The 25076-nt window shown below is 34.5% G+C and overlaps 4 protein-coding genes across 6 annotated transcripts; 2 read left to right on the top strand and 2 right to left on the bottom strand.

Moving 5' to 3' along the window:
* Positions 1 to 5532: 5532 nt before the first annotated feature.
* Positions 5533 to 8780, bottom strand: LOC112527980. 2 transcript variants are annotated; one of them, XM_025138855.1, is made up of 4 exons: positions 8584 to 8780; positions 7732 to 7772; positions 7489 to 7640; positions 5533 to 6141 (listed from the first exon to the last, which is right to left on the bottom strand). In XM_025138855.1, the coding sequence occupies exons 3-4, from the start codon at positions 7624 to 7626 to the stop codon at positions 5785 to 5787; spliced, it is 495 nt and encodes a 164-aa protein (XP_024994623.1). In that variant the 5' UTR covers positions 7627 to 7640; positions 7732 to 7772; positions 8584 to 8780; the 3' UTR covers positions 5533 to 5784. The 2 variants fall into 2 exon arrangements, with proteins under 2 accessions (XP_024994623.1, XP_024994622.1); XM_025138854.1 differs by lacking the exon at positions 7732 to 7772.
* Positions 8781 to 12006: 3226 nt separating this feature from the next.
* Positions 12007 to 14392, top strand: LOC112527671 (uncharacterized protein At5g01610-like). 2 transcript variants are annotated; one of them, XM_025138438.1, is made up of 4 exons: positions 12028 to 12110; positions 12182 to 12348; positions 13294 to 13348; positions 13764 to 14392. In XM_025138438.1, the coding sequence occupies exons 2-4, from the start codon at positions 12241 to 12243 to the stop codon at positions 14141 to 14143; spliced, it is 543 nt and encodes a 180-aa protein (XP_024994206.1). In that variant the 5' UTR covers positions 12028 to 12110; positions 12182 to 12240; the 3' UTR covers positions 14144 to 14392. The 2 variants fall into 2 exon arrangements, with proteins under 2 accessions (XP_024994205.1, XP_024994206.1); XM_025138437.1 differs by having other exon boundaries at positions 12007 to 12348.
* Positions 14393 to 14462: 70 nt separating this feature from the next.
* LOC112527670 lies at positions 14463 to 18598 on the bottom strand. Its single transcript, XM_025138436.1, has 7 exons — positions 18132 to 18598; positions 16750 to 16861; positions 15971 to 16130; positions 15745 to 15893; positions 15041 to 15192; positions 14772 to 14886; positions 14463 to 14668 (listed from the first exon to the last, which is right to left on the bottom strand). Exons 1-7 carry the CDS (start codon positions 18452 to 18454, stop codon positions 14528 to 14530), a joined length of 1152 nt encoding a protein of 383 aa, XP_024994204.1. The 5' UTR covers positions 18455 to 18598; the 3' UTR covers positions 14463 to 14527.
* Positions 18599 to 20880: 2282 nt separating this feature from the next.
* On the top strand, positions 20881 to 23120 carry LOC112528015 (cell division topological specificity factor homolog, chloroplastic-like). The gene is made up of 2 exons (XM_025138901.1): positions 20881 to 21076; positions 22378 to 23120. Exons 1-2 carry the CDS (start codon positions 20987 to 20989, stop codon positions 22972 to 22974), a joined length of 687 nt encoding a protein of 228 aa, XP_024994669.1. The 5' UTR covers positions 20881 to 20986; the 3' UTR covers positions 22975 to 23120.
* Positions 23121 to 25076: the final 1956 nt, after the last annotated feature.

Genomic DNA, 25076 nt, shown 5'->3' with positions numbered 1-25076 from the left:
TTAACTTAATGATTGCAGTTACCTCGACTTGTAATGAATTAAAACAAGAGGGGTCAACCTATTTAATTCATATTTGATTTTGACAACGATATAACGAGCTCTGATGTGTATTTTGATTCATAAGTTGCAATCGTCTTTATACATATGCTTTTACCGAACGCTATAAAAACCGTTCTTTCATTCCTCTTAAATGGCTTATAAATCTACAAGTACATCTTGAAATATTTCAACCACAAGGATGGTGCCTGATTGGTTTGAGCTTGACTTCAAAAGTTAAAAATACTTGGAGGTTCCAAGTTCAAATCCAATAATAAATGAAAATCCCTTTGTGGCCACGGAGGTTCAAATGCGGTGACTCCGAGCTATCTGCAAAGCAAATTGTCTCTCTGTAATTAATCGACTCGCATAACAGGTTGAATATCTAGGTCAATCAAAAAGAAAAATGCTTGCATAACCAAAAAAAGAAAGAAATATTTTTACAAGGACCAACTGGTAAATAATGTATTCTTTAGGGGTGAAATATGAAGAATTTGGTCCCACATGTCCGTACCAAAACGGACAATTAAAAAAAGACTTGGATCCACATGTCAAATCCCGGGTCCGCGAATCTTGGGTGTAATCTGCAACTGAATTTACTATTAAACCCTTTATATTAATAGAAAATTACGAAAATGGCAGGCAGGGTTAAAGTACCATTTTGTGATGTGGGGCCAAACACTGGCACACGCTATCTCTTATGGTGGACCCCATAGCATCTGATCTATCCATGGCTGCCAATCGGATCCGACCAACCGACCGTCCGCCATCTTTTCAGGAGGATTGTATTTAATAAAACCCCACTCACAATTTCTTACTCAAAAATAAATTTTAATAATTATATATCCGATTTGAGCTATGGATGAATATCAGTAATAGTAACGAGATTCTTCATTTCATATGAAAATAAAATATTAGAGGTGTATGTGTGTATACGTATACATACATATGACATGTATGTATAGGCTTCATCAGGTTAAAATCAAATCATACCAAAAAAAGATTGAATAAAACTAATTGAATCGATTTAAACATTTTTTTTTATATAAAATTGATTTCAATTTAGATTTGTGGCAGGTTCAGAAATTTTTGTTCAGTGGGGACACCTTTAAGGTAGATTAAAGGCTCGTAAAGTTGTCCGGGTGTTTTTGCTCAGGTTTAGGAATTTTTGGTTCATCGATTTTTTCTAGAATGTTGCATCAATTTTTTTTTTCCAGAGATGGTCTCTTCCTTTATCGATTATTTCTAGTGATGGTCTCTTCTCTTCTCTCCTAACAGGAGCAATGTCTTCACCCTTATTGCATGAATCTTGTTTCATTGTGTTTATAGTAATGAATCTAATTGCATTATTGTGTTTGTAGTAATGAATCTAATTGCATTATTGTTTTTATGGAGTGAATCTTGTTTCATTGTTTAATCATTTTTGAATCTAAATGCATTGTTATAATCTTAGGGGACGTTTGGTATGAAATTCGATGGAATTGGAATTCATCAAATGAATTTGACTTTGAGGGAATGAAATTTGACCATGCCTTATGATTGCATTTGGTTGCATGGAATTAGAATGAAATTCTTAACGGGTTGGAATTTTTTTGTTTGGTTCACGGAATTCAACTTTGGAATCGGAATTAAATATCAACAAATGATCTTTTATGATTTTTGAATAACGAAATTGGAATAGTGATATCGATAGCTAGTTATCTTGAATTGATTCCTTGATTACATATGTTGTCTATCGATCTCGTATGGATGGAGAAATTACGCGAGAGAGAGAGCGTACCATATGGAGATCGAACCAGAGATCAATTAGATGAGATGATAGATGCAACGTTGAATGAATTTGGATTAGGAAAGGAATTTGTCAAAAAGAAATTGAAATCCGAAGGTATTGCCGTGGAATTGAAAGGATTCCATCAATTTTATTCCATGAACCAAACATTATATTTGGAATTTGGTCAAAAGATTTGGTTATTCCAATTCCTTTCAATTCCATCCAAATCCATGAACCAAACAACCCTTTAATGCATTAGTAAAAGATTCATTTTGAAGTGAATTTGAATTCGGGGTTGAATATGTACGAAATCTGGAATTTGTGTTTATAATTTTTCTTTACATGGATGCATTTGGTAAATCACACGAATCAACATCATTTCAAACACCAACTTCATCAAAACGTCTTCTAAGACTCTTGCAAACTTCATCACCTGCAACAACCAACGATTGCATTGAAGAACCGACTTTGTCGCCTAAGTGAATAAACCGATCTTCGGATTCAAAAACGTCTTGCATGTAAACTTCGTTGATAGAATTTAATGGATCCATTAATGCTAATTTTAAATGCAAGTGAGAAATTAAGAACCTCAATACGAAACCACCATAAAAAAAATCGTTGAAGGAAGATACCATCACAAGAAAAAATCGATGAAGCAAGTGACGTGTATTTACTAGGATATCTCAATATTTTTGAATGCAATTCCATTAATTATGGATAATTATTATAAAAATTTAAATAAAAAGCCAATAACTATGTTATATTTAGAATTTCTGACATTACTCTTTAACAATTTAAAAAAATGAAAAAAAGTAAAGTATTATATGAACCCCCTGACCATAGATTAAAGTTTGAATGGATGAGATGGGGTCGTATTGGTTGTATGAATGACAAAGTCTGCACAATATAAAAATAAAAACATTATTTTGAATTTGGAAAATGAGATATTTTTATTAAAAGAAAACAATGATTTTGGTTCTAGATTGAATCAAACCAGTTTTTTTGGAGCTTTTAAACTGAGAATCACATATTTTAAAAGATGTTAAGATGATATCTTAAGCAGCTATATATCCTGGGTCTTGACACAAGATCCTCACAAATTTAATTTTGATAGAGATTACTTCTTAATATGATTCTTTTTCAAATTCATTACGAGAATTGTGAATGTTTTTTTACGTTTTTTGAAAATTGAAAACTTGGTATGTAAACCTCTTAACCTTGTTACATGTTTATATTGTTTAGAGGCCAAAAAATACAAAAAAAAGGGGTCAAAATCGGCTAGTTAACGGTTGTAATTAAAAAAAGGGTCATTTTTTTAATATTGTGGGACGGTCCATAACCGGTCCCATAATTAGTCTTGTTCGGTCCCGATCCCACAAATCCGACAAAAACAATAACCGGATGTAACCGGCGGTCCAATAACCAGTCCTTATCGGTCCCAGGCCGGGCTGGTCCCAGTTCCGGTCCTCCGGTGGTCCCGGGCCGGTTTGGCCATCACTCACTCACCCATTAGCGTTGACATTCAATTAAGATTGAATCAGAAGTAGAGATCTATTCTTATGCTTCTCATCGCAACTTTCATTTTAATCGAAACCCGACCTTAAAATTATGTTTCTTATATATCTAAATTTAATAAAAGTATTTGATATCAAAATACATTTTAGTAAAACACAAAATGAGAAAAGTATGATAGAAGAAATTTGATTCATGCATAATCAAATATGAAGGTAGTACATTTTATTTTTACTCAAATAATTAATTCATCAAAATATTAACTAAACATAATCGTATATTAACTAAAATACATAAAAATATGTTTCTTTTTTTATTACAAATTACACCATTATAATCATCTCGTTAATACATTTAAAATTAGCCCAATATTGAATCAAGTCGATTATATGATTGTAAGTTCATTTCATAACGGACCAGGCCGGAAAATTCTAAGTCTGAAAACTGCAGAGTTCAGACTTTTATATCTGGAAAAGAAGACTTCTAAGTCGGAAGAATAAAGTAATTCGTTATTTTACCTAATAATAAAGTAAATCCCGTTTTGTATGGGAATCAGCTACGACACGATTTAAATCAATTGCATCATAAATTTGCGGGATTGATTGAATACGAGTACACGTGTCAATCAAATAGGCCTAATTAAACTACTAATGTAAATTGTGTTTAGATACGTGTTTAGGCGGAAAAACAATAAAATTGGCTCACCAGAAGATGACACGTGTCACACTAGTTACTTATTTGTTATATGTGTGTGTGTATATATATATATATATACACACACACACACACACGTATATATATACTTGGGATCATGTGAGACACGTGAGATAAGTTTTTTACACTTGAAACTTCACAAGAAAACACCGAAGGTAACGTTCACAGTGTTTTTGCTGTGAAGATTCAGATTCTTTTTACATTCGCAACATTTTGTTGTGAAGTTTCAAGTGTAAAAAAATTATCTCACGAAAATAATCTTGTCTCACGTGAACCCAACTCTATATATACATACATACATATACATATGCATATATATCTATATCTATATATATATATATATATATATATTTCTAGACAACAATTAATAAGACAAAATTAAGAGAATTTATATATTATGATATTTCGTCTTTGGTTGCTGGTAAAAAAAAAAGAGAGAATTTATATATGATATTACATATCATAAATATATCGTGAAGATGAGAAAGGTAATTTGTTGTATATATATATGAATAAATGAGAATCATAAAAAATCGAGGATGATTATAACCACTTGTTTTATATTATGGAATAATGTATGTGAAAATTTACCATATAAAAAAAAAAAAAATACACATTCAAAATAATCACATTATCAAATAATACTATATTTTTACATATATAGCTCCACACAATGTGAACAATGTATGTTTTTGTGGTTCTCATTTGATTATTTCCTTATATAAATATATATATATACACACAAAAAATCGTATGAGAATAGGAGTTAAAAAGATGATGGTAATAAATGATCTGAACATTTGATTACTTTTAATCTCACCCTCACCCTATTAATTGCTTTTGATACAGAATTTGATCTGTTGCATATTGATACATCTCATTACTATTGATCTTTAATTAGGATTGATCTAATAATAAAAATCTCTTCCCACTATAACTTTTATTCTCATTGAAAACCAACTCTATAAATATATACAAACATACTGAATGGAAAAAAAGAATTTGGGTTTGCTGCTTAAAGATTGTGGAGGTTAAGGGGTGTAAATAATTCGATTTTTTTTAACAATTATTGAGCTATAACTTGTTTACTTAATAATTATTGAGCTCGAGTCTCTGGAACGTAAAAAAGAACTGGTTTAACTTAACGAGCTAACTTTCATAACATCAATGTTTGATTTGACTCATCCGAAAACTCGATTAAATTTTTCAAGTCGAGCCGAACCATTCGAGTATAGACTTTTCGAGCGAAACACACTCGTATATTCATAAACCATGTAATAAAATTATTGAACTCGAGCCAATAAACATGATAATTGATCGCGATTTCGAACTTGTAAACGAATATCGAGCTCGATAATTTAAAACAATTGAGCTCGAACTCAAGCCCTATTTCGAAAAAGTTGTTCGAACCGAGCTCGAATAACTTATTACGCTTACATCCCACTGGAGGATCCAAATACCAATTGTAAAATTGTAAAAAAAGTGAGGTGCCATATATATGACAAATGTTAAAATGGTAAAATAGATTCCATACAAATAAGTTATACACGATCAATACCATTCTAATCGTCAACATTCGACTACTCGTTAAAACAACATATAAAATGATAAAACGACATTAATTTACACGATCGCGACTACTTTACTCTGTGTCAACACACCAAACATTCTTTTCCGTATATCATAAGTTACCGATCACGAACGTATGAAACTTTTGTTGTACTCTTTTTAACAATCGATGCCCCAATCATTCAATACAGTTTTGCAGCAAACGCCTCTTCGGCTCTCGCCCTTTTAGCGTTCTCGAATTCTTGCAGGACGGTGGCATGCTTCGTACCCTTAAGATGATCTTCCATCACGATGCCGCTAGAGCAAGATGAGTTACAAAGCTCGCATAAAAACGGTGTGCTAACATTTTGGCCCCGTTTTTTTAACTGCAAAATGTTGCCTTTGTGTCTTATGGTCTCGGAATGTTGTTTCAGATGAAGAACGGTACCAAAGGTTATTTGACAGATCTTGCAAATGAGACCTGTTGAACGTCTTTCTAGCGCTGTACCACTAGAAGAAGGCTCTTTTCGCTTTAATGTTGCTTGATTTGCAGGCTGCACCTACACGTATATATATCTGTAGTTATGGGTCGTTCTGACCGTCTTGTATAAACGTGAAGCGATAAAAGAGAAGGAAAGGATCAAACGATGGTAAGATTTACCAAAAAAAACGCATTTTCTTACAGTTGCATGGCAATCCTGTTACTCCCTCCGTCCCAAAATAAATGTCCACAATGAGAAAGGCACACCGCTTTAGAGATGTGTAATTATTACATCTTTTAATTAGCTAAATGACAATTTTACCCTTAATAATAGAGGAGTAATCAATTTCTCCATCTCATAATTAAGGATATAATTGGAAAGTATGCACTTACTATCGAAAGTGGACACTTATTTTGAGGTAAATTAAAATAGAAACATGAACACTTGTTTTTAAAGAAGATTCAATGTAGTATCATGAAAACAGCCTCTCTACCCCTCGGGATAAAGGTAAGGTCGGCATACATTCTACCTTCCCACCCTTCCCAGACCACAATCCACATGGGATTCACTGTTTGGTACTCCCTCCGTCCCAAAACAAATGGCCACAATGAAAAAATCAGTTTTACAAACGTGTAATTGTTACACTTTTTAATCAATTAAATGACAATTTACCCTAAATAATAGAGTAGTAATGAATTTTTGCTGTGCAACTACAGGTGTATTTGAGCGGATCTGGGAGCTGGTAAGGGTTGGAGTTGTTTGTGGCCAACCGAGCTTGAGAAACTCAGGCTTGTGCTCCTGGCTCGCCAAAAGCTCAAGCCTTAGGTTGGCTTGTATAGTTTCTGCTCGTATAGGCTAGTGTAGGGTCGACTAAAATCAAAACTAAACCATTCAAATGATGCTATGCAAAATAATACTCGATGTGAAAATAGGCGTCCACATTTCTAATTAGTTTCTCCTAAAGTAAGTGTCCACTTTGAAAAGTAAGTGTCTACCTTCCAATTCTACCCTTAATTATGAGATGAAGAAATTCATTACTACCTTTATTATTAATGGTAAAATTGTCATTTAGTTAATTAAAAAGTGTAATAATTACATACTTCTAAAACAATATCAAGGGTAGAGAGGCTGTTTTCGTGATACTACATTAAATCCTCTTCACAAATCAATATCAAGGGTCAATAGGCTCAGAACACTCTCCAATTCTAATCCTCATGTGTCATTTACATGACGTTGCAAAACATAAAGATGTGATCATGAATCCCGTTTGTTTGATGCAAGGAGCAACAAACATCGAACCCACAAGACGAATGAAAATGCTTTCATAAGGCTAGACTAACGGATCGAGCATAGCCCATATAATTACTTAATGCTAATGGTTTGAAGACTAGTTCATGTTAAAACGAAATTTGCATGCGATCTCACCTGGGAAGGAAGCAAAGGATTTAAGTTATTAAACCGGCGGTTTCTCAAGACCTCCATTTTACTTCGATACTCCATTTCCCTCTTTATAGCAAGCTTCACGGGCATCACATTATGCAGCGTCATCATCTCTTCATCCATCTTTGCTACACAATCTATCAAATTCAAGCACATTAAACCAAACCGAACCAAACCAAAAAAATCCCAGCATATCCAGGGTGGAGGTGAGATGTAAGAAGAATTGACCTTTGTCCTAAAGGACAGAGTGGTTGTTTCCGTGAAGACCCCTGGTTTGTGCAAATTCAGACACATTCTTTTATCAAATTATGCATTTAGCAAAGATGAAAGATAATACAGTGGTTCTTCGACATTTTACATCGATTATGCAAGATAACATCACCAATCGAACTATGTTGTAGTTACATGACATGATAACCAAATAAGATAAGAAATTGAATCTGTTAACCCTATTCCACGAAGAGTCCCGTGTAAGATCCTCATTCATCACAATTTCATGATGCAAAATTTGCATTTTATGTTTCAAATTCAAGGCGATGAAGATGAATTCATCTTACATTTTCCTAAAATAACAGGCACATTATGATCTGATAAAGCTAACTCTCAAAATTTCCTTTCTTCTACCTCCCACAAAATCAAGACTGTTTATTTAGATCCTTCAAAATTTTGATTCTAAATCTATAATCGGGAAAGGATTTGAACCTGAGACAGTCAGCTACCGTGCACCCTAACTACTTGATCTCCAAGATGCAGTAAATGAAAGTAACAGAACAAAATTTTGTAATCGAACCTAATTTCAAACCCAAACCTTCACCAGTTCACCTTCCACCTCTTCGCAATTTCGCATAATAACCATCTAATTGGTGCTCCAAATTTCAAACGACTAAAATAGACCTATCAATTGATTCTTAATCGAATCAAGCAAGTACCCACACTACGCAGATGTAATTACATTGAACAGAACATCAAAATAAAGCAAGTATACAAGTAATTAAGATCCACAGAGCAAGAGATTAAGTTGACAACACTTGTAGATGAAGTAAACTCGAGCTGAAAATTAGGGCTTTTTTTCTTATTCACCTGACGGATTATTTGCGGAGGTCTGCAGGTCGAAACGTTTGACGAGCTTAGAATTTCAGGCTCTAATCTGACGCTCAAATCTAGGAGCGATTCTAAAGACCATTACAGAGGTATGGGACGCCATTGAAATGAAGCAAAAATCTACAGCGAAAAGGTGTCGGAAGTGTAGAGATATTGAAACGAGCTTGAAGCCCAAACTGGTCAGAGACTGATAAGAAAAGCTAGGGACCGAAGTCGTTGACGAATCCTAATTCACTTTTTTATTAACCTGAATATGCACACCAGTTTTGCAGATCGTTCGAAGTCATTGTATTTGAACCTCCATGGTTGCAAAAGGATTTTTAATTCTTTTTGGATTTGAACTTGTGACCTCCAGGTACTTTTAACCTTTGGAACCAAGCTCAAATCAATCAGACAGCACCTTGTAGTTATATTTTTTACTCTATAAACATGGTAAATATCAAGATTCTTACATGATAACAAGAATGACAAGGTTTGAAAGGTCTTATTCAATAAATAAAGGTGATAACTCTTATTTAGTTAGCGTTTACGGATAAATTGTTGCAATCTTACCCGATAAGGTAAATGATAGTGTTTGAATATTACTGATAAACGATTACTGTGTAACTGTTTAGGCACACAACCCCTAAGTGGAGATAAATCATGGAAAGACTTCTTGATATCTCTTCGACATTCCCCTATATCCCGAAGGATCTGTAATTATCCAACTTCTTGGAAACCTTCGTGCAGAACATGACATTCTCGCCTACCTGGTGCTCTTCCCTGGACTCTCAGTGTTTGGCTAAAGTCTCGGTCTTGTGGTTCTATTTGGTGTCGGGACCTTTTACCTCTTCCTCAAGCTGCATGGTGGATATAATTTTGGTTTTGACCTTGACACCGCTTTTAGTGGACACCATGCACGTCTTGCCTCTATCGAAATACAAAATGAGTTGGAATAAAGGGCATGAGAAAGGCTTGTATCTTGTGGAAGAGTTCCAACCCAAGTTCAAATTTCGAGGCATCCAATTGGACAACCAGATGTCACATCCTACACTAAGGTTCTAACAAACCCGTCCCATGTAGATAGAAAAGTAGGTTCATAAGTTTCTTGTAAGTTTAATTTTGTGGGCTACATATAATTTCCACAATTGTTTTAAGTTGATTTGGAGGTTATTGGACCAATATGTTGCTTTGGGCTATGTGGGCGTAAGGAAACCTCTTTGAGCATGATGAGTCCTTGAGTCGGAGCGGAGGGGAGGGGAGGGGAGGGTTTAACATCTTAGGCAAACATCACCGATTACAAGGAGGATTTTGGAAGGCTTGATGATGACGTCAAAAATTTAAGTGGGGAGTTTGTAACAGCCCATTTCACATGTATAAAAAAGTAGATATGTGAATTCTTTATAAATTCAAAGTTGTAGGCTATCAATAACTTTCATCGTAGTTTTAAGTTGATTTAGAGATTATTGGCCGAATCTGATACCTTGGGCTCTGGGGCATCAGAAAGGTTCCCAAAGAAGTTGTTTTGTTCTAGAATGTCTCCAACCATTAACAGGAAAAAAAAACCACAACACCAGTTTTGCATATTATCGATTGACTAATGGATTTTTTTAATATTATAAAAACTTCAGTAAAAAATAAAAAAATATATTTTATAATTAGTTTTACATAAAATCCATGTCATCGGCCATATCAACAAATGATAATGACTTGAATGTTATATTGTTTGTCATGTCAGCATGGTAACCTCCTAACTTATACCATGTCATCAAAATTTAAATCAAAAGGTTACAATTGTTATAATAGGTAGATTTTTCAAAGTACAATGTATGAATAAAAAATAATTTGAAAAAGTACATTGTTGTAATAAGAAAAATGAAGGCACAATACTATCATAAGAGAATTTATGAAAATAAGTTGTTATTTTGTAAATTTAGCCTCTTTCTTCATTCACATTGTGAAGGTAAGTAGACACAACACCCCAGCAACCCGAAGATTAAATCCGCCCTATGTACGCATATAAATATAGAACTGGGGTCGTGTAGGAACCCTTTTCTTCTGAATGAGAACTGTAGAAATTCTTTTGTGGCCTTTGGATGATACTTGCCACCTGATAGTTGATCTGATGCTTCTAAAAGACATCGCAGTAGGATGTTTGCTAAATGGAAGTTCGGGGGATTGATTTACGAGGGCACAAAGCTTAACATAACTTAATAATGCCTTAGACACCGTGATATATCTTTAACATGGCAGTTTTAACGTACCTTAACATGAAAATACTGAAACTTAAGATACATTAACCAGCCGTAACAAACACGTACAACATGTAACCTTAAGTCCTTAACATACATTAAAATATAAAAATAATGAACATTAAGAAACCTAAACATGGAAAACAAAGAATGTTAACATACTTAGATATGTGAACACATCACATATCTTAACATGGAAACTATCATGTAAGGTAGGGATGTAAATGATGCGAGTCGAGCTTGAGTATCACTATACTCGACTCGAACTCGAAACTGATTTCCAAGCTCAAACTCGACTCGAAAACTCGTAAGTAGTAAAAATCAAAGCTCGACCCGAACTCGATAACTATTTCTAAAGCTCGAACTTGAACTCAAATCAAGCTCAAACTCGAAACAAGATGTAAACAAGCTCAAATCAAGCTTGAACTCAAACTCAAATCAAACACACTCATTGAAATTTATGAAATTTTTGGTTTTTTCTCTTATAAAATTTAAAACTTAAATGTGTTCTCTTTGTTTTTATAAAACTAAAGGGATCAACTTCAAACTTTATCATAAAAAAGACAAAGTTAGAAATTTCATTCACTTTCCTCTCTTTTTGTAACCTTTTTTCTCCCTTCTTTTACAAACTTTCTTCCAATGTGGGACAATTTCACTAACCCTTTTTATAGTTTTTCTTTTTTAATTATGATTTTAATAAAAAGTAATTGATTAATTGTTAATTAAAAAATGCATAATTTTGTTTAAATATCTAAAAATATAAGACATTTTTATTATTTATATTTTACAAATTTTATCATAAAAACTTATCATAATTTAAAACTAATTATATATAAGATAATCGAGTATCTCACGAGTTTTTCGAGTCGAGTTTTGGATAACTTGACTCGACTCGTTAATATGTCGAGTCGAGCTCGAGTTCGAGCCGAGCTTATTCGAGTGTAGTGTTGACCGAGCTTTAACCGAGTCGATTTCGAATAGCTCGTGAGTTGTCTCGTATTATTTATACTCCTAATGTAAGGTATCTTATTGTGCCCTAATGCAAAAACCAAATGACGAAATTACCCCTCCTTCAAAAAACCAACGCACAAACAACAACGGTATGTAATGACAACCCTATACATACATACAAATATCCCTATGTTGTATGTATGTAGATAGGAAAAATACACAAATTTCAAAATGTAAACACAAATTCTAATCACACTATTGAAAAGCGTGAACCCCAATTCTCCTTTTGATGTAGAGCGGCATGTTACTCGCATGGAATCGGTGGTATGTTTGTTTTCCCCTTGTTTTTCGCCCTTTTCATCTCGTCAATAGAACAAACCCTATCTTCTTCACAGAAATTGCACACAATTTTACACATCGAGTGGGTAAAGGGGTGAGAGAGTGAAGGGGGGAAATGGAGAAAGCAATGGTGAAAGTTGGAAGCATCAAAGCGAAAGCAGGAAGCTATTGGATCTCAAAGAAAGCTAAAAAAGAGTTCTCAAACATCACCGATGACCTAAATGTATGTTCAATCTTACCCAATTCTATGCTTTTATCATCGATAATCGTTTAAATGTAGGTTGATTGAATCTTACCCACTTGGGGGTTTTGTTGTTAACCAGGAAATTTGCTTGCTAGAGGTTTCTGTTTTCAATAAAATCTGTAGATTCTGTAATTTTATTGTGCTTTCTGGTTGATTTCTTGATTTTGGTAATGGTGGAAAATGTGGGTTGCTTTTTTGACTTGCTTATTTCTTCCTTTTAAGTCAGTTCTGTTTCATTATTTGGCAGCCAATTGATAACGGATTGATGTTTTTCAAGAAATATAAAGTGGGTATCAGAAAGTTATTGATGATGACTGTTTGCTGTTCATGTTTGTGAGAATGACTTGCTTATCTGTAGCTGAAATGAGTTCTGTATCAAAGCTCTTGATCAGGTGTTAGAAAGGACACATCTTTCAAGAGAATAGATGATGGATATTTTTCAAGCTCAAGATTCAATTGAATCATTGATCTTAGGGCCATTTTGGTTTGACGGAATGTTTTTGAGGGATTGGATTTCGTGGAAGGGTTTGGAATCTTTCGGTTGTATGGTGTGTAGATATTTTAAAACATTATTACAAGCAAATTCTATAAAATCCCGTTGAATACCAACTACCCGATGGAATTTCTAAATCCAATGTTTGTGCGATTTCAGTTCTGGAACTTTCATATAAACCAAATGCAGGATTGGAATGGAATCCAATTCCAAATCCCATCAAATCCCGCTAACCAAACAAGCCCTTAGATTTCAAGGGATTTTATCTCATCAATAGGTTAATGTACATCAGGTAAATGTGATCGACAATCAGACTTTTCATATATACGAAACCCAGAAAACGATATCACTTGGAAATGATTGATTCTACTCGAGAAATTTTACAACTTTCTTTTATTTCACTCACAAGTCACAATGTTCAATTCTTGCAGACTTTCTCAAGTACAGTTGAAGAGAAGGCAAAATGGATTTTTAACAAACTAAAAGGTACAAGATCCAAATCGTTAGTGTTATTCGCCATTGAAACCATTTAGTATTCACGGATGGTCAGTCTACTTGTTATGGATGAGGTCATGTCTGCATACATCTCACCCACCGGACCCTACTTTTGAGTGGAACATAAGGATGAGCCAACTCCAAAAACCATTTAGTTTCAATTTATTTTTTTTATCTATTTTGATCAGTAACCTGTTGAACTTGTAACATTTGATGACCAGAAGATCAAGTGTATTGTCCAATTTGTTGTGATCTTTTTGTAAACGGGTATTCATGTCATCAAATGTTACAAGTTCAGCAAGTTAAAGGTCAAAATGGGTACAAAATAGGAAATTTTGGAACTTTGTTTCAGTTGCCCTTTATGCATTTGCAATGGCTTGACTGACATGATTATTATGAATCACAGGAAAGCCGGTGAAATCATTGCCTGAACTGCTCCGTGACTACAACTTACCACCGGGTCTTTTCCCTAACAACGTAATTTCTTATGAATTCGACGAGACCAAGGCAAAACTCGTGGTGCACTTGCCCTCCACTTGTGAGGTAACCTTCAAGGACTCATCCGTCATAAGATATGCCACTCGGGTCAAATGCATTTTGATGAGGGGAAAGTTGACTGGTATTGAAGGAATGAAAACGAAGGTGTTGGTATGGATCAAGGTCACGAATGTGGCAGTCGAAGGGTATAAATCCGATAAGGTATGGTTCACGGCTGGAATTAAAAGATCGAGGCCTAGAGATGCTTATGAAATGGCTTGCGATGCGATTAGAGTCGAAGAATTTTGAGATTAGAACGATCCTTAATTAGAGCCTTTTGTGTAGTATTGCATCGGTAAATTTTGTAGTTCAATTGCTCGAAAAGATTTAGAAACATGGTTTTTATATCTGAAACATGTGTGGTTTTACAATGTTGTTTCACATGTGAAACGATTAGGACTACTTTATATCCATGCACAAAATAGTTCTGAATATGAAACAACATGGTATAAACACTGCATTTTTCACGTGTTAACGCATGAAAACTAGTTTGTACGATCATTGGGTTTGTAAATGGTCATGCATAATTTCAAAGTTGATGGCATTCAAGTATACACACATTCTTTGGGTCCAAAATCAATCTGGTATTTAGTTTGTATGTAAAATAAAATCTATCTTTTATCAATATATCCATCACATCACGACTATGTTCGTTTCCTGAATGATTTCATATATTCCTATAACGTTCTCGATGCTCAACAACACTATAATGCACCATTCCAAGAGATCCGACTTCCGGTTTTGGAGGGCTTCTTGTAGAAAATGAATATTATGCTGTAAAAGGAACAAACGATGAAGATGATCATACAATATGTTCGATAGATCAAGAACACAAGAAACTCAGCAATAAACGAATGCTAAAAAGCCAGAAAACTACCTCCACAAACTTCAGTTTGTAATCAAGATTTCCAAAGCGTTGGGTGACTTCATACTCCTCGCGAAGGTACTCGTATATTTGAGCATATTTCGCCTCTCTCCAGGCAATCTCTGATCTGTAATTTAAATAAGACGGGTTTTTTTCAACGTTTCTACTTCATTTACATCGTTTTTTTACTTTCTTTGTACACCAGACAAAACAAACCTAGTGAATCCCACACAGAGTGGGGTCTGGCTGATAACGAATTTGTTAACTCAACAACTGATTACCTGTCAAAAAGTCCTACTTTAAGAATCACGTCAGCTAGATTTGAATTAGCCTTTCCGACAAGTTGGAAGAGCTTCTTCCTATCCATTGTAAACGTGCCCGTTTTCTCCATTACACGATTGATATCCGTAAATTCTTCAACCATGCCATCAACCTTTATAAAAGGAAAACATGTAAGATAAAGTGTTTGAAAGAGGCCATTTGTGTTGGCTTGAACCATGGCCTTCCGGTCACCAAGGAGGAACCTTACTATTTGTCCTCCAAGGCACCTCTAATACCAAACCAAACGAATCCACTATATCCCACTTGAAAGCAGGGTTGAGGATGGGTGGGTCCGGTGGGATGTACACAGACATGTCTCTACCCCAAAGAGTAGAGCGATTGTTTCCATAATGTGTTTGGTATGTGGAACTAGACGGGACATGCCAGTACGAAAACTTGTTGTCTCGTGTTTGGCGCAACATTATACAGGCAAGGACCGAGTGGGACAATACTCGGGACGATGGGGAAAGATTGATAAATTACTAAGATACCCATGTCAAATTAAAACCCTAAAACCTTCCACAATTCATTCACTCGCCTACCTCATTCTTTCCCATCCAGTCCTGACCTGTCCAGTCCCATCTGCATACCAAACGGACCCTTTAAAGACCACTCCAGGGTTGCCTCTACTATTTCTCATTTTGAAAAAAGAAAAAGGTAATACCTGTGAAACGAAATAATCCAATGCGATACTTTGACCAAGCACGCTACTAATAATACGTATACTATCGATATCAAGGTTTTTCAGAACAATGTAATCTGGTCCCCCCTGCATATCCTCACTTAACAATGGTTTTTCCTTGACGACATAATCTGTTTACACAAGCACACAAAAGTTTAATGGGCAAAAAGTGCTTGAAAATGTCGCTGAAGAAAGTTAACTAACAAACCATCTTTTCTCGTCTCTTGAAGTAATCCAGAAGCATGTCTTCGTATAAGGTCAAGGTAAGACTCGACCTCATGATCCTCCACGTTGAACAAGACAGCAGATCCGTACTGGAACACGACCATGTAACTGGGACAGCTAGGGCTTTCTTCAACACCGACCTCCTGCAGTAAAAAACCTCCTTTTTGTTATACTTACAGTGATCCACAAGGCTTCCCAAATTCGTCATCATTGAGGGATATTATTAGATATTTGACTAATAGTTACACTTTTGTTAAAACTATGTGTTTAGTCAAAAGTTGTACTAAAGGTTTAGGCAATTTAGACATTTAGTTACATATTTTCTTTAACTATATGATGGAAGCAACCTCTCTATAGTACTAGTGTACTACAAACTTAAACTTGTGACACAATCCATAACGAATTTGAATTTAGAAAGTAATCTCTCCATCCAAGTGGGAGAATGGAGAAGACGAATGAGAACTACAAGCAACAACAGAGTAGGAGAAGACGACTTAAGTAAAAGATCAGTAAGGGGATGTTTGGCAGTTGCAGAATGGTTTTGTGCAGAATCATTAAGTGGTCAGAATGAGTAAGAGGCTCTCATGATATAGTGCAAAAAGAAATATAATTATTTTGGTAATTGTTTACAATGAAATTAGGGCTCTTAATGATTAAGGGAGGCCCAGGATACAAATTGAATGAAAACCAAAGAAAATTTATTAGTCTTTAGGAAAAAATCAGCAGGGTGATAGATTGTAAAGTGCTTTCAATCCTTCTTACCGTATAATCTGAATTGATATTGCAAAATCTAAGGGCAATATGATTTATTGAGCGGGAGGTAGGAGGAACAACATGGCTTGAAATCTCGACTTGCAAGCTCTTCAAATCGACGCTGCCAAAACCATATATCTGAGAAACCAAACCATAAAGAACAAAACAACAAGAAGCAAATATGAGACTGAGGGATTAAGCTCCCACAATATCAGCATGCAAAACATAACATACGAGGATCATTAACTAAACCAAAACTTTCGGTATATATGTATTAATTACTACATTGAAGAAATACCGAGTGAAGTTCAACAGTCATAATTCATGGGCTTAGTAGTAATGGCTAATAGAAGACAATAACATGTTTCTCGGCTAACAAGGAAGTAAAGCAAAAAGTTAAATGATTAAGTAATCATTACTACAAAATCTCTACAATCTTCTTAGTGTGCGAGATTGATTTAGAAACATGATATTAGAAGGTCATGCTCGAACTGAAAACTCATTTAAGGTCATTTAACCAAAGAATCCCGGGCAGGTTCACCTATCTATGCTTGCTTTTGGGTTTCACCGTTCTATAATTTCTTTTGGTTTCATTAGCCAATCAAAGATTGTTTAAAATACATGGTTTTGTTTTCGTTGTCTCCCTCTGCAGATTTGAGGATCAGGCAAATGACATAGCTTAGCGACATAACCAGTTAACCACAACTAAATACTACAAATCAAACCCATATGGGGACAGTACCAATACAGCTTTTTGTTACTAAACTAGAGTAAAGACCATCATCAATCACAAGATGTCATCTATAAAAGGGTTAAGGGTTCTTGCACCTACTTATCTACTCTTTTTAAGCATATATGAAGCAGGATGTTGCATGCACAAGATTGTGCTGTGAATCTACAATAGCATCTCTTCATAAACATCTCTTTTGCTTGTAACCACCAGCTTTCTATTTCCATAGCATATCGTTATGTAAGCTCAAGGAAGCTTCAGATCGCCAAGATCCATTCGAAAGTGGTCTTTGCTTTTCGATTGCCAAGCGGACTGCTTTTCAAAATCAAAATTGGATGCATAAAGTTTGAGAACATTGGCTCTTACTTTAGACTGTTCCACATGAACTCTAACAAGCACAAAAACATAATGTTAACAGGGGTCCTTGTTCATAACGTTTTCAAGTCTAAAAATTACAAAGCAGATGGATGCTTAGCAGAGAAAGAATAACTATACACAATAAAGTACTCCCACAGAAATAGTGTTGTGGGTAACAAGTTTTCACATCAGATAACAGTATACTAGGGATTACATACTGCTGTCAATAAGATAAATCCCAATAAAGAATGCAAGCATAGTAACCAAATAGTCTTATTCATAGATATGATGAAGAAACTGGAACCTGGTACAGAGAAAGATAGCTCTGACGGAGATCTTCCCCAACTCTTCATCATCTTCATCGTGCAAAAACAATTCTTCTGCATATTTCTGTTCATCATCATAATTAACATGATCGAAAATGGGGCTTGCTGCATTCGAGAAAGCAGAAAAGTGCCTAAAAGTACCAAAATTAGTGGTGGGTGTTAGCGAAGTAGGCGAGGGATTGGGGTATAGAGGTGTAATGAGACGGCGGAAAACAAAATTAGGTTGAAAAACATGGGTTTTTCGAGAAAAGGAATCGGCGGCGAATCTTGAGAGAAAAAGAGAGGTTCTCCATCTCCCCATTCACTGGAACTACCGAGTGGTAGTTCTCCGATTGAATTTGATTTGTTGTCTTATTTGGGTGTTGATTGAATGTTGGGAGTTTGGGTGATTGATTTCTCCATTTTTGGGGAACCTGGTCGCGTTAGAACAGCCGCCGCACTCGGTAAAGAAAGTTCATGGATGAATCAATCACGGATGTTGAAAGCATGGTTTATGTTGTATGGACGGAAATGGGCAGGGTTAATTTTGGGAAAATTTAACGGTATGTTTGGGATTCGCTTATAAAAATAACTTATTGATTTATTTTGGTGTGGTATCGGTAATAAACATTTTTGAGTGTTTGGATAAATAACTTATATCGGTATCAAACCGGTAATAAGAAGTTTTTGAATAAGTTAAACCCTTCTGACCGATAATAAGTTGATGAGTGTTTTTGTAGAAAAATATAAGTTGTTTCAAATAAACAATCTCAAACACCCCTTAAAGAAACATTGTATAAAGCATCGTTTAAAAGTGAATTTCTCTTGCGTTTTTTGTTTTTTTGGTGGATGTGGTTCACCCCATCCGAGTACGTATTTGTCTTGTATTTTTGGTTTTTTTTTTTTTTTTTTTTGCTTGATAGGAAGGGTCTCCCCCCTCCATATAAAAAAAAAGTGCATTTGATTCTGAAAATAATTAAAAAGTGAAACTCTATTTGATGATTGTTTATTTCTGTCAATTTCTCATTAATTTTGAGATCATAGGACAAGTCAACTGGGTAGGGTTCACAAAAACCTATCACGAGGTGGAATCTAACCCAACCTGAAAATTAGACCGAATAATCTAAACTGAGGTTTTATTGGTTTATGAAGTATACGGACAAATAAGAATAGGTCGGTCATGGATTAGGTCGATGTTAAACTAAATCAACCTGTCTGGCCGATAAAACTATTGTCTGTTAAAAAATTCATATGATAGAAGTGTGTAATACAGTCTAATTGTCTCCTTATGTCCAATCTATGATGTAATTTAGTATTATACAAAATCACGATTGCAAATTCCCAGAACAAAAATCCGCCAGTCTTCTTAGGAATCACGAATTCCCAATCCCCCTAGGCATCTCTATCAGCTACCCTATCGGCTCTCAAGTCTCACCTTTTGAATCGCGTGATCTTCTTCCTCGAGTCCTTGACTCCTCGTCTACAGTCTCGGATTTATCGTTTAAAAATATATAATATAATATTTATAAATTTTATTGTGTTGCATGCACAATTATAAAAACTTCGGTACGTATTAATTAATAAGCCATACAGTCAACTATTACATCATTAAAAACTTAAAACAATTAATAATGGTTATATTTGTTATCATATACTAGTTATGTACTTGTGCAATGCAATATGAGGCAATTAAATTTAGTCGAGGCGAACTTCATGGTACACAAACAGGAAAATCGATTATGTTGTCCCAAATAATTAAAATGAAAGAATGAACAGATACTCAGTGAATACATTTGAGAAAAACTATCTTATACAAACGGAAATAGAAACCACCATCCTATTCAACAGAAATGACGAAAAATCAGACCTCACTGCCTCTAGATCAACTGCACCATACTCCAACAATCTCCACTTAAAGCGACTGAAAGTAACAACGAGAACTCATAAATCATAACCCAAGATGCATCGGGTGTCATGTATATTACCGAGTGAGCATGGAAAGGCTGGTAATCTTACCTGATAAGAGGCATAGCAAGGACTAAAAATTTACACGATAAATAAAGGAGAAGACTCTTAACCGACAACCACTTAATAGGTAAAAGATGTTTAGCAACGCTCCACCACATGCTTTAAAAGTTGTACTTAAAGAGTTATGATGTAAATGTATCATAAGATATACTAATAGGTATGAAAGAGTTGCGATGATTATGATCGAAACTATAGATGCAAATATATCTAATGGCCCATTTAAAATTGTCACATCCTATAACACCCATTTCATTTATATGCTCGTGTTACAAATGGAGAGATTGATTTAAAAGTGTATTTTATTTGATATATTTATCTGTTTTTCTTCTTATGATAGAAATAGTCCTTCGTGTATGAACATATACGAAATGTATATTCGTCAAATCGAATCCTTTAAAATAACCAAACCAGTAAATCGAATGAATCAAGTTAAAGTACGTTATTTTTTTATGTACTTTACCTTTAAAATTATATGATTTTTTTTTATTGTGGACATTTATTTTGGGATGAATGAAACATTACATTTATTTTGAGACATATGAAGTAATAAAAAAAAATTCAACAAAATGCAAATGAAATGAAGCGTGAGGGGTTTCATTGAATAAAATCCATAATGCAAGGTTAAGTAAGAAAAATATGCTTTGCTGCTAAGGATACGTGCTACGACGTCGTAAAAGGTAATCTGCTAAAAGCAGTCGCAATAAGCCGAGCCAGAGTTTCAGGAAGCCGTTGTGGAAGTACCTGCAGGTAGCAGAGCCGGTTAACAAACCCTAAAATCAAGAGCAAGTTTCACGAAGCCCTAATCGGAGAAACAAGAGACTTGAGAATGGCAATTGCAGGAGATTTAACGGTGTATGCCGCATTACGCCCTTCTCCAACGAACCTTCGCCGTACCATTTCACCGCCTCCACATAAGGTCTGATCTTTAAATCCCCCATAAACTTTCAGTTTTCTGTATGCAAATTTCATATAACCATCGGAATTTGCCTAAAATCGACCATGCTCGCATTGATTAGTTTGCAATCGAGCTAAAGAATGATGGTTAGAAAACTCATTCACTCTTTCGATCTACATGTAAGTTGTAATTATGAAGAGAAATTAGGTCACATCTGTGTATGGTCGTTGAAGAAACGCAATCACGTTGGTGATGTTTAGTGTCATAAGCCATTTTAGTAATAAAAGAGATTAACGTGAGACAAGCCGAAATTAGACAGCTATATTCGAGCCCGGAGGTGCAGAGCACACGCTTGGATAAGTTAAGTTGATCTCGGGAACGCAGGGTCCAGGGGCATCTCCCCTGGACGAGTCCAAGGGGCAGAGCTCCCGATGTCCGATGACGGTCCCGAACAGTCGCGTCTGTTGGGAACAGACACGACTTCCCACCAAAAATAACCGACTTAACCGCCGGTGGCTATATAAAGATTCATTCGATGATTGCAAAGAAATGATCTTTGTGTATACCGTTACTCTGCCGAATTTTTGACCCTAAAGGAACATAAACAAGCAAGGTATTATGTGTTTGTGATCTTGGATTTTGCCCGAACTCCAGATTTGTCGTTCTTGGATTATCTCAAATCTGATTTCCTTTGAGAGATTCGATTTCAATTCTTGCCAACCAAATGCGATGCCAAACTTCATGGAATACCATTCCAATTCCTTTGACGCATTCCAAATCCCGTTCTGTTAACCAAACACCCGTTTAGGTTCAAGAGAATCGATAGTGTTGGGGTAAGCATCTTTTACTAGATTATCCATGTTTTACGCCACCCAGGTGGGCTGCCTTCTTCGGTTGTCTGGATTTTCATCCACATTCTGCATAGGATACTCGGAAACAACCATCTTTTACCCCCCCCCCCCCAACCTCCTGGTGGGATATACTAGTTTTGTTTGGTTTGGTTTGGTCTCCAATCTCCATAGGATACTCGTGTTTACCGATTATAAAGGTTTTTCTTGTAGTTGTTAACAAAAGACCGTTAGTAGGACTTGTCATAGTTAAAAAACGTAGTTATGTTTGGTAAAAACTAGCTGATAATTCTTTTGTATATCGTATGTAAGAAAATTGTAGCCTTAGAAGTTCAACATTCAGACCGAGAATACCAAAATTTTAAACCCGATACCGCTTCTCTCTCACACTTGTGTTGCATCTTAAGCAGAATTAGCGGTTTTTTGTTTGTTTTTCAATTCTATTTCTTAGACGGATGTCGTTCCCGAATGCAGGTTGGTTTTAGTAATTTCGCAAAAGGTGTATCTGCTAGTTCTGAAACCATGCCCAAATGGTCAACTTCATTAACCCATTCCCAAAACACACGTTGTCGCTCCAATCAACGTGTTGGAATCATCAGCGATTACGAAACGTCCACCAGCACCATCGCCCACAACCACGAAAGCTTTCTGTTTAACGCCATAAACATGAGCTTTCTCGAACGTCTAGCCATGGCTTGGAAGATCGTGTTCCCATCTCCATCGATGATACAAAACTCGAATGCCAACATAGCAAAACAAAGGCTAAAGATGATTCTATTTTCCGACAGATGTGCAGTCAGCGATGAAGCGAAACAGAAGATAGTCAGCAATGTGGTCACCGCGCTTTCGGACTTCGTGGTGATAGAACCGCAAGATAAAGTCCAGCTCAGCATCTCGACGGATTCCGCCCTCGGAACTATTTATTCCGTCACCGTGCCGGTGCGGCGGGTACGGGCGGAATACCAAGAGGAAGATGAGGAGGGGACGATCGTGAACATCGAATATAAGGACACCGGTGCAACTTCTGGTTCTGTGGATGTCAAATTTGATTTCTATGTTCCAAGTGAATGATTGTATTCGGTAGAGGGTAAAAATGACATTTTGATAGGATTTGTTAACAATTAGCACAAGACTTTGACAACTGTATCTCAATAAATGTTGTATGAGATGCATTTTGAATTATTTATGTGTTTGGTACATTGGATAAGACATAATAGAACATGGATTACTGTTTAATGTTTGAAAAGACTTTTATATGGAACAAATATAAAAAAGAATGGAAAAAGTGTGTTTCACCTTCATTCCATAAAATCTGGTTCAGTTATCAACATAAGTTAATTTATTGAAATGCTAGTTGGAGTAGCTTATGAGGAATTTTTTTTGGTCAATTTTTTCAATTACAACCCTTATTAATATTAATTATTGTTTATTATTATTAATTATAAATAATTATTAATACAAAATTAATTATTAATAAATAAAATTAATTAATTATTACTACTATTAATAGATATTAATAAATAGTAATTAGTATTAATTGAAAATTATTAATTAAATTTTAAATATTCATTATTATTAATTATTAATTATTTAGATTTAACTATTAATTATACCAATTATTAACCACAAGGGTGTTGCTTGATTGGTTTGAACTTGACTCCAAAGGTCAAAAGTGTCTGGAGGTCCCAGATTCAAATCCAAGAAGAAACAAAAATCCTCTTGTGGTCACAGAGGTTCAAATACGGTGACTCCGAGCTACCTGCAAAACAGGTGGTTGTCCTGAGATTAGTCGGCTCATATAACGGGTTGGATATCCAGGTTAATAAAAAAAAATCATACCAATTATTTTATTTTATTTTATTATTTTTAATTATTATCCAATATATTTAGTTATTGAAAAACAAATACAAACATCCTAATAATGTTTATATAAATAAAAATAAAAATTAAAGGTATATTTATTTTGTTTTATAGATAATAAAATTGTGTTAAATGATTTTAACATAATATTTAATTTAATTATTAGTTATAGTTTTGGAAAATTTACTAATTAATTAGGATATTTGAGGTCGACTAATTTTATTTTTATTCATAAAAATAACTAGTATGGGAACCGCGCGTTACGCGGTAGTATGAATGTTTTGATTAATGATCTGATGATTGTTTATATAAATATAAATTAATTGTTAATAGAATCATCAACAAATCATATTCAAATAATTCGAAAAAGTTAAATACAATATAGTTAGTGAAATTTTAATATACACACATATATATATATTGAGAGAGAGATTTGTTTAGTAATAAAATTGTAAAACTAAATAAAATGAGTAATAATAACGACGGAAATATTAAGGAATCTGACACAAATTTAAGAATAAAAAATACTCCACATAAAGATATGTCTCCTTCAAAGGATTACGTACATATACTATTTTTCATCTTCAACACATACCTTGACTTTAAAAACACAATAGTGAATGGACCGGACCAACCATACGATATGTAAAAAATCACATACCAAACTTAAAGACTTCAAATCTTTATAACCCAATAGATAAAATTATAATGCAATCAAAATCATAACATGAACATACATAAAATTATAATACGACTAAACTTACGATAAGAACATACTTAAAAATATAATTCAATCAAAATCATGATACAAACATACATAACATTCTAATACATTTTAAATTACAAAACAAACTTGCATAAAATTCTTACCTTAGATCATAATAAAAAATTCCCACAACCCAAACTTGAAAAGTTCAAATTTTCATGACTTGATATATAAACGTTAAAGAACTCGAAAACCTGCAAAACAAAAAACGTTCAACATGCATAAGTAAAAATTACATGGTGAACTTGAACATTTTAAATCTTTACCTAATACATAAGAGTTATAATGCAAACAAAAATCACGATACAAGCATAAATAAAATTATAATGCAATTAAAATAATGAAACAAATCAGTATAAATATTTTACCTTATATTGCAACCAAAAAATCAAATATTGAACTTGAAGACTTCTTTTCAAATCTTCATGACATAATGCATAAAAAACTATAATGCAACCTGAATAACATAACGATACAAACATAATAAACTTATAGGAGAAGTGAAAAAAAAACTATGAAGATTATCAATAGTAAAATAGAAGAAAAA

Source organism: Cynara cardunculus (genome assembly GCF_001531365.2).
Source record: "Cynara cardunculus var. scolymus isolate 2C chromosome LG 15, CcrdV1, whole genome shotgun sequence".
Lineage (NCBI taxonomy): Eukaryota > Viridiplantae > Streptophyta > Magnoliopsida > Asterales > Asteraceae > Cynara > Cynara cardunculus.
Note: the sequence above shows the minus strand (reverse complement) of the source record. Positions and strands in the feature narration are given on the sequence as shown.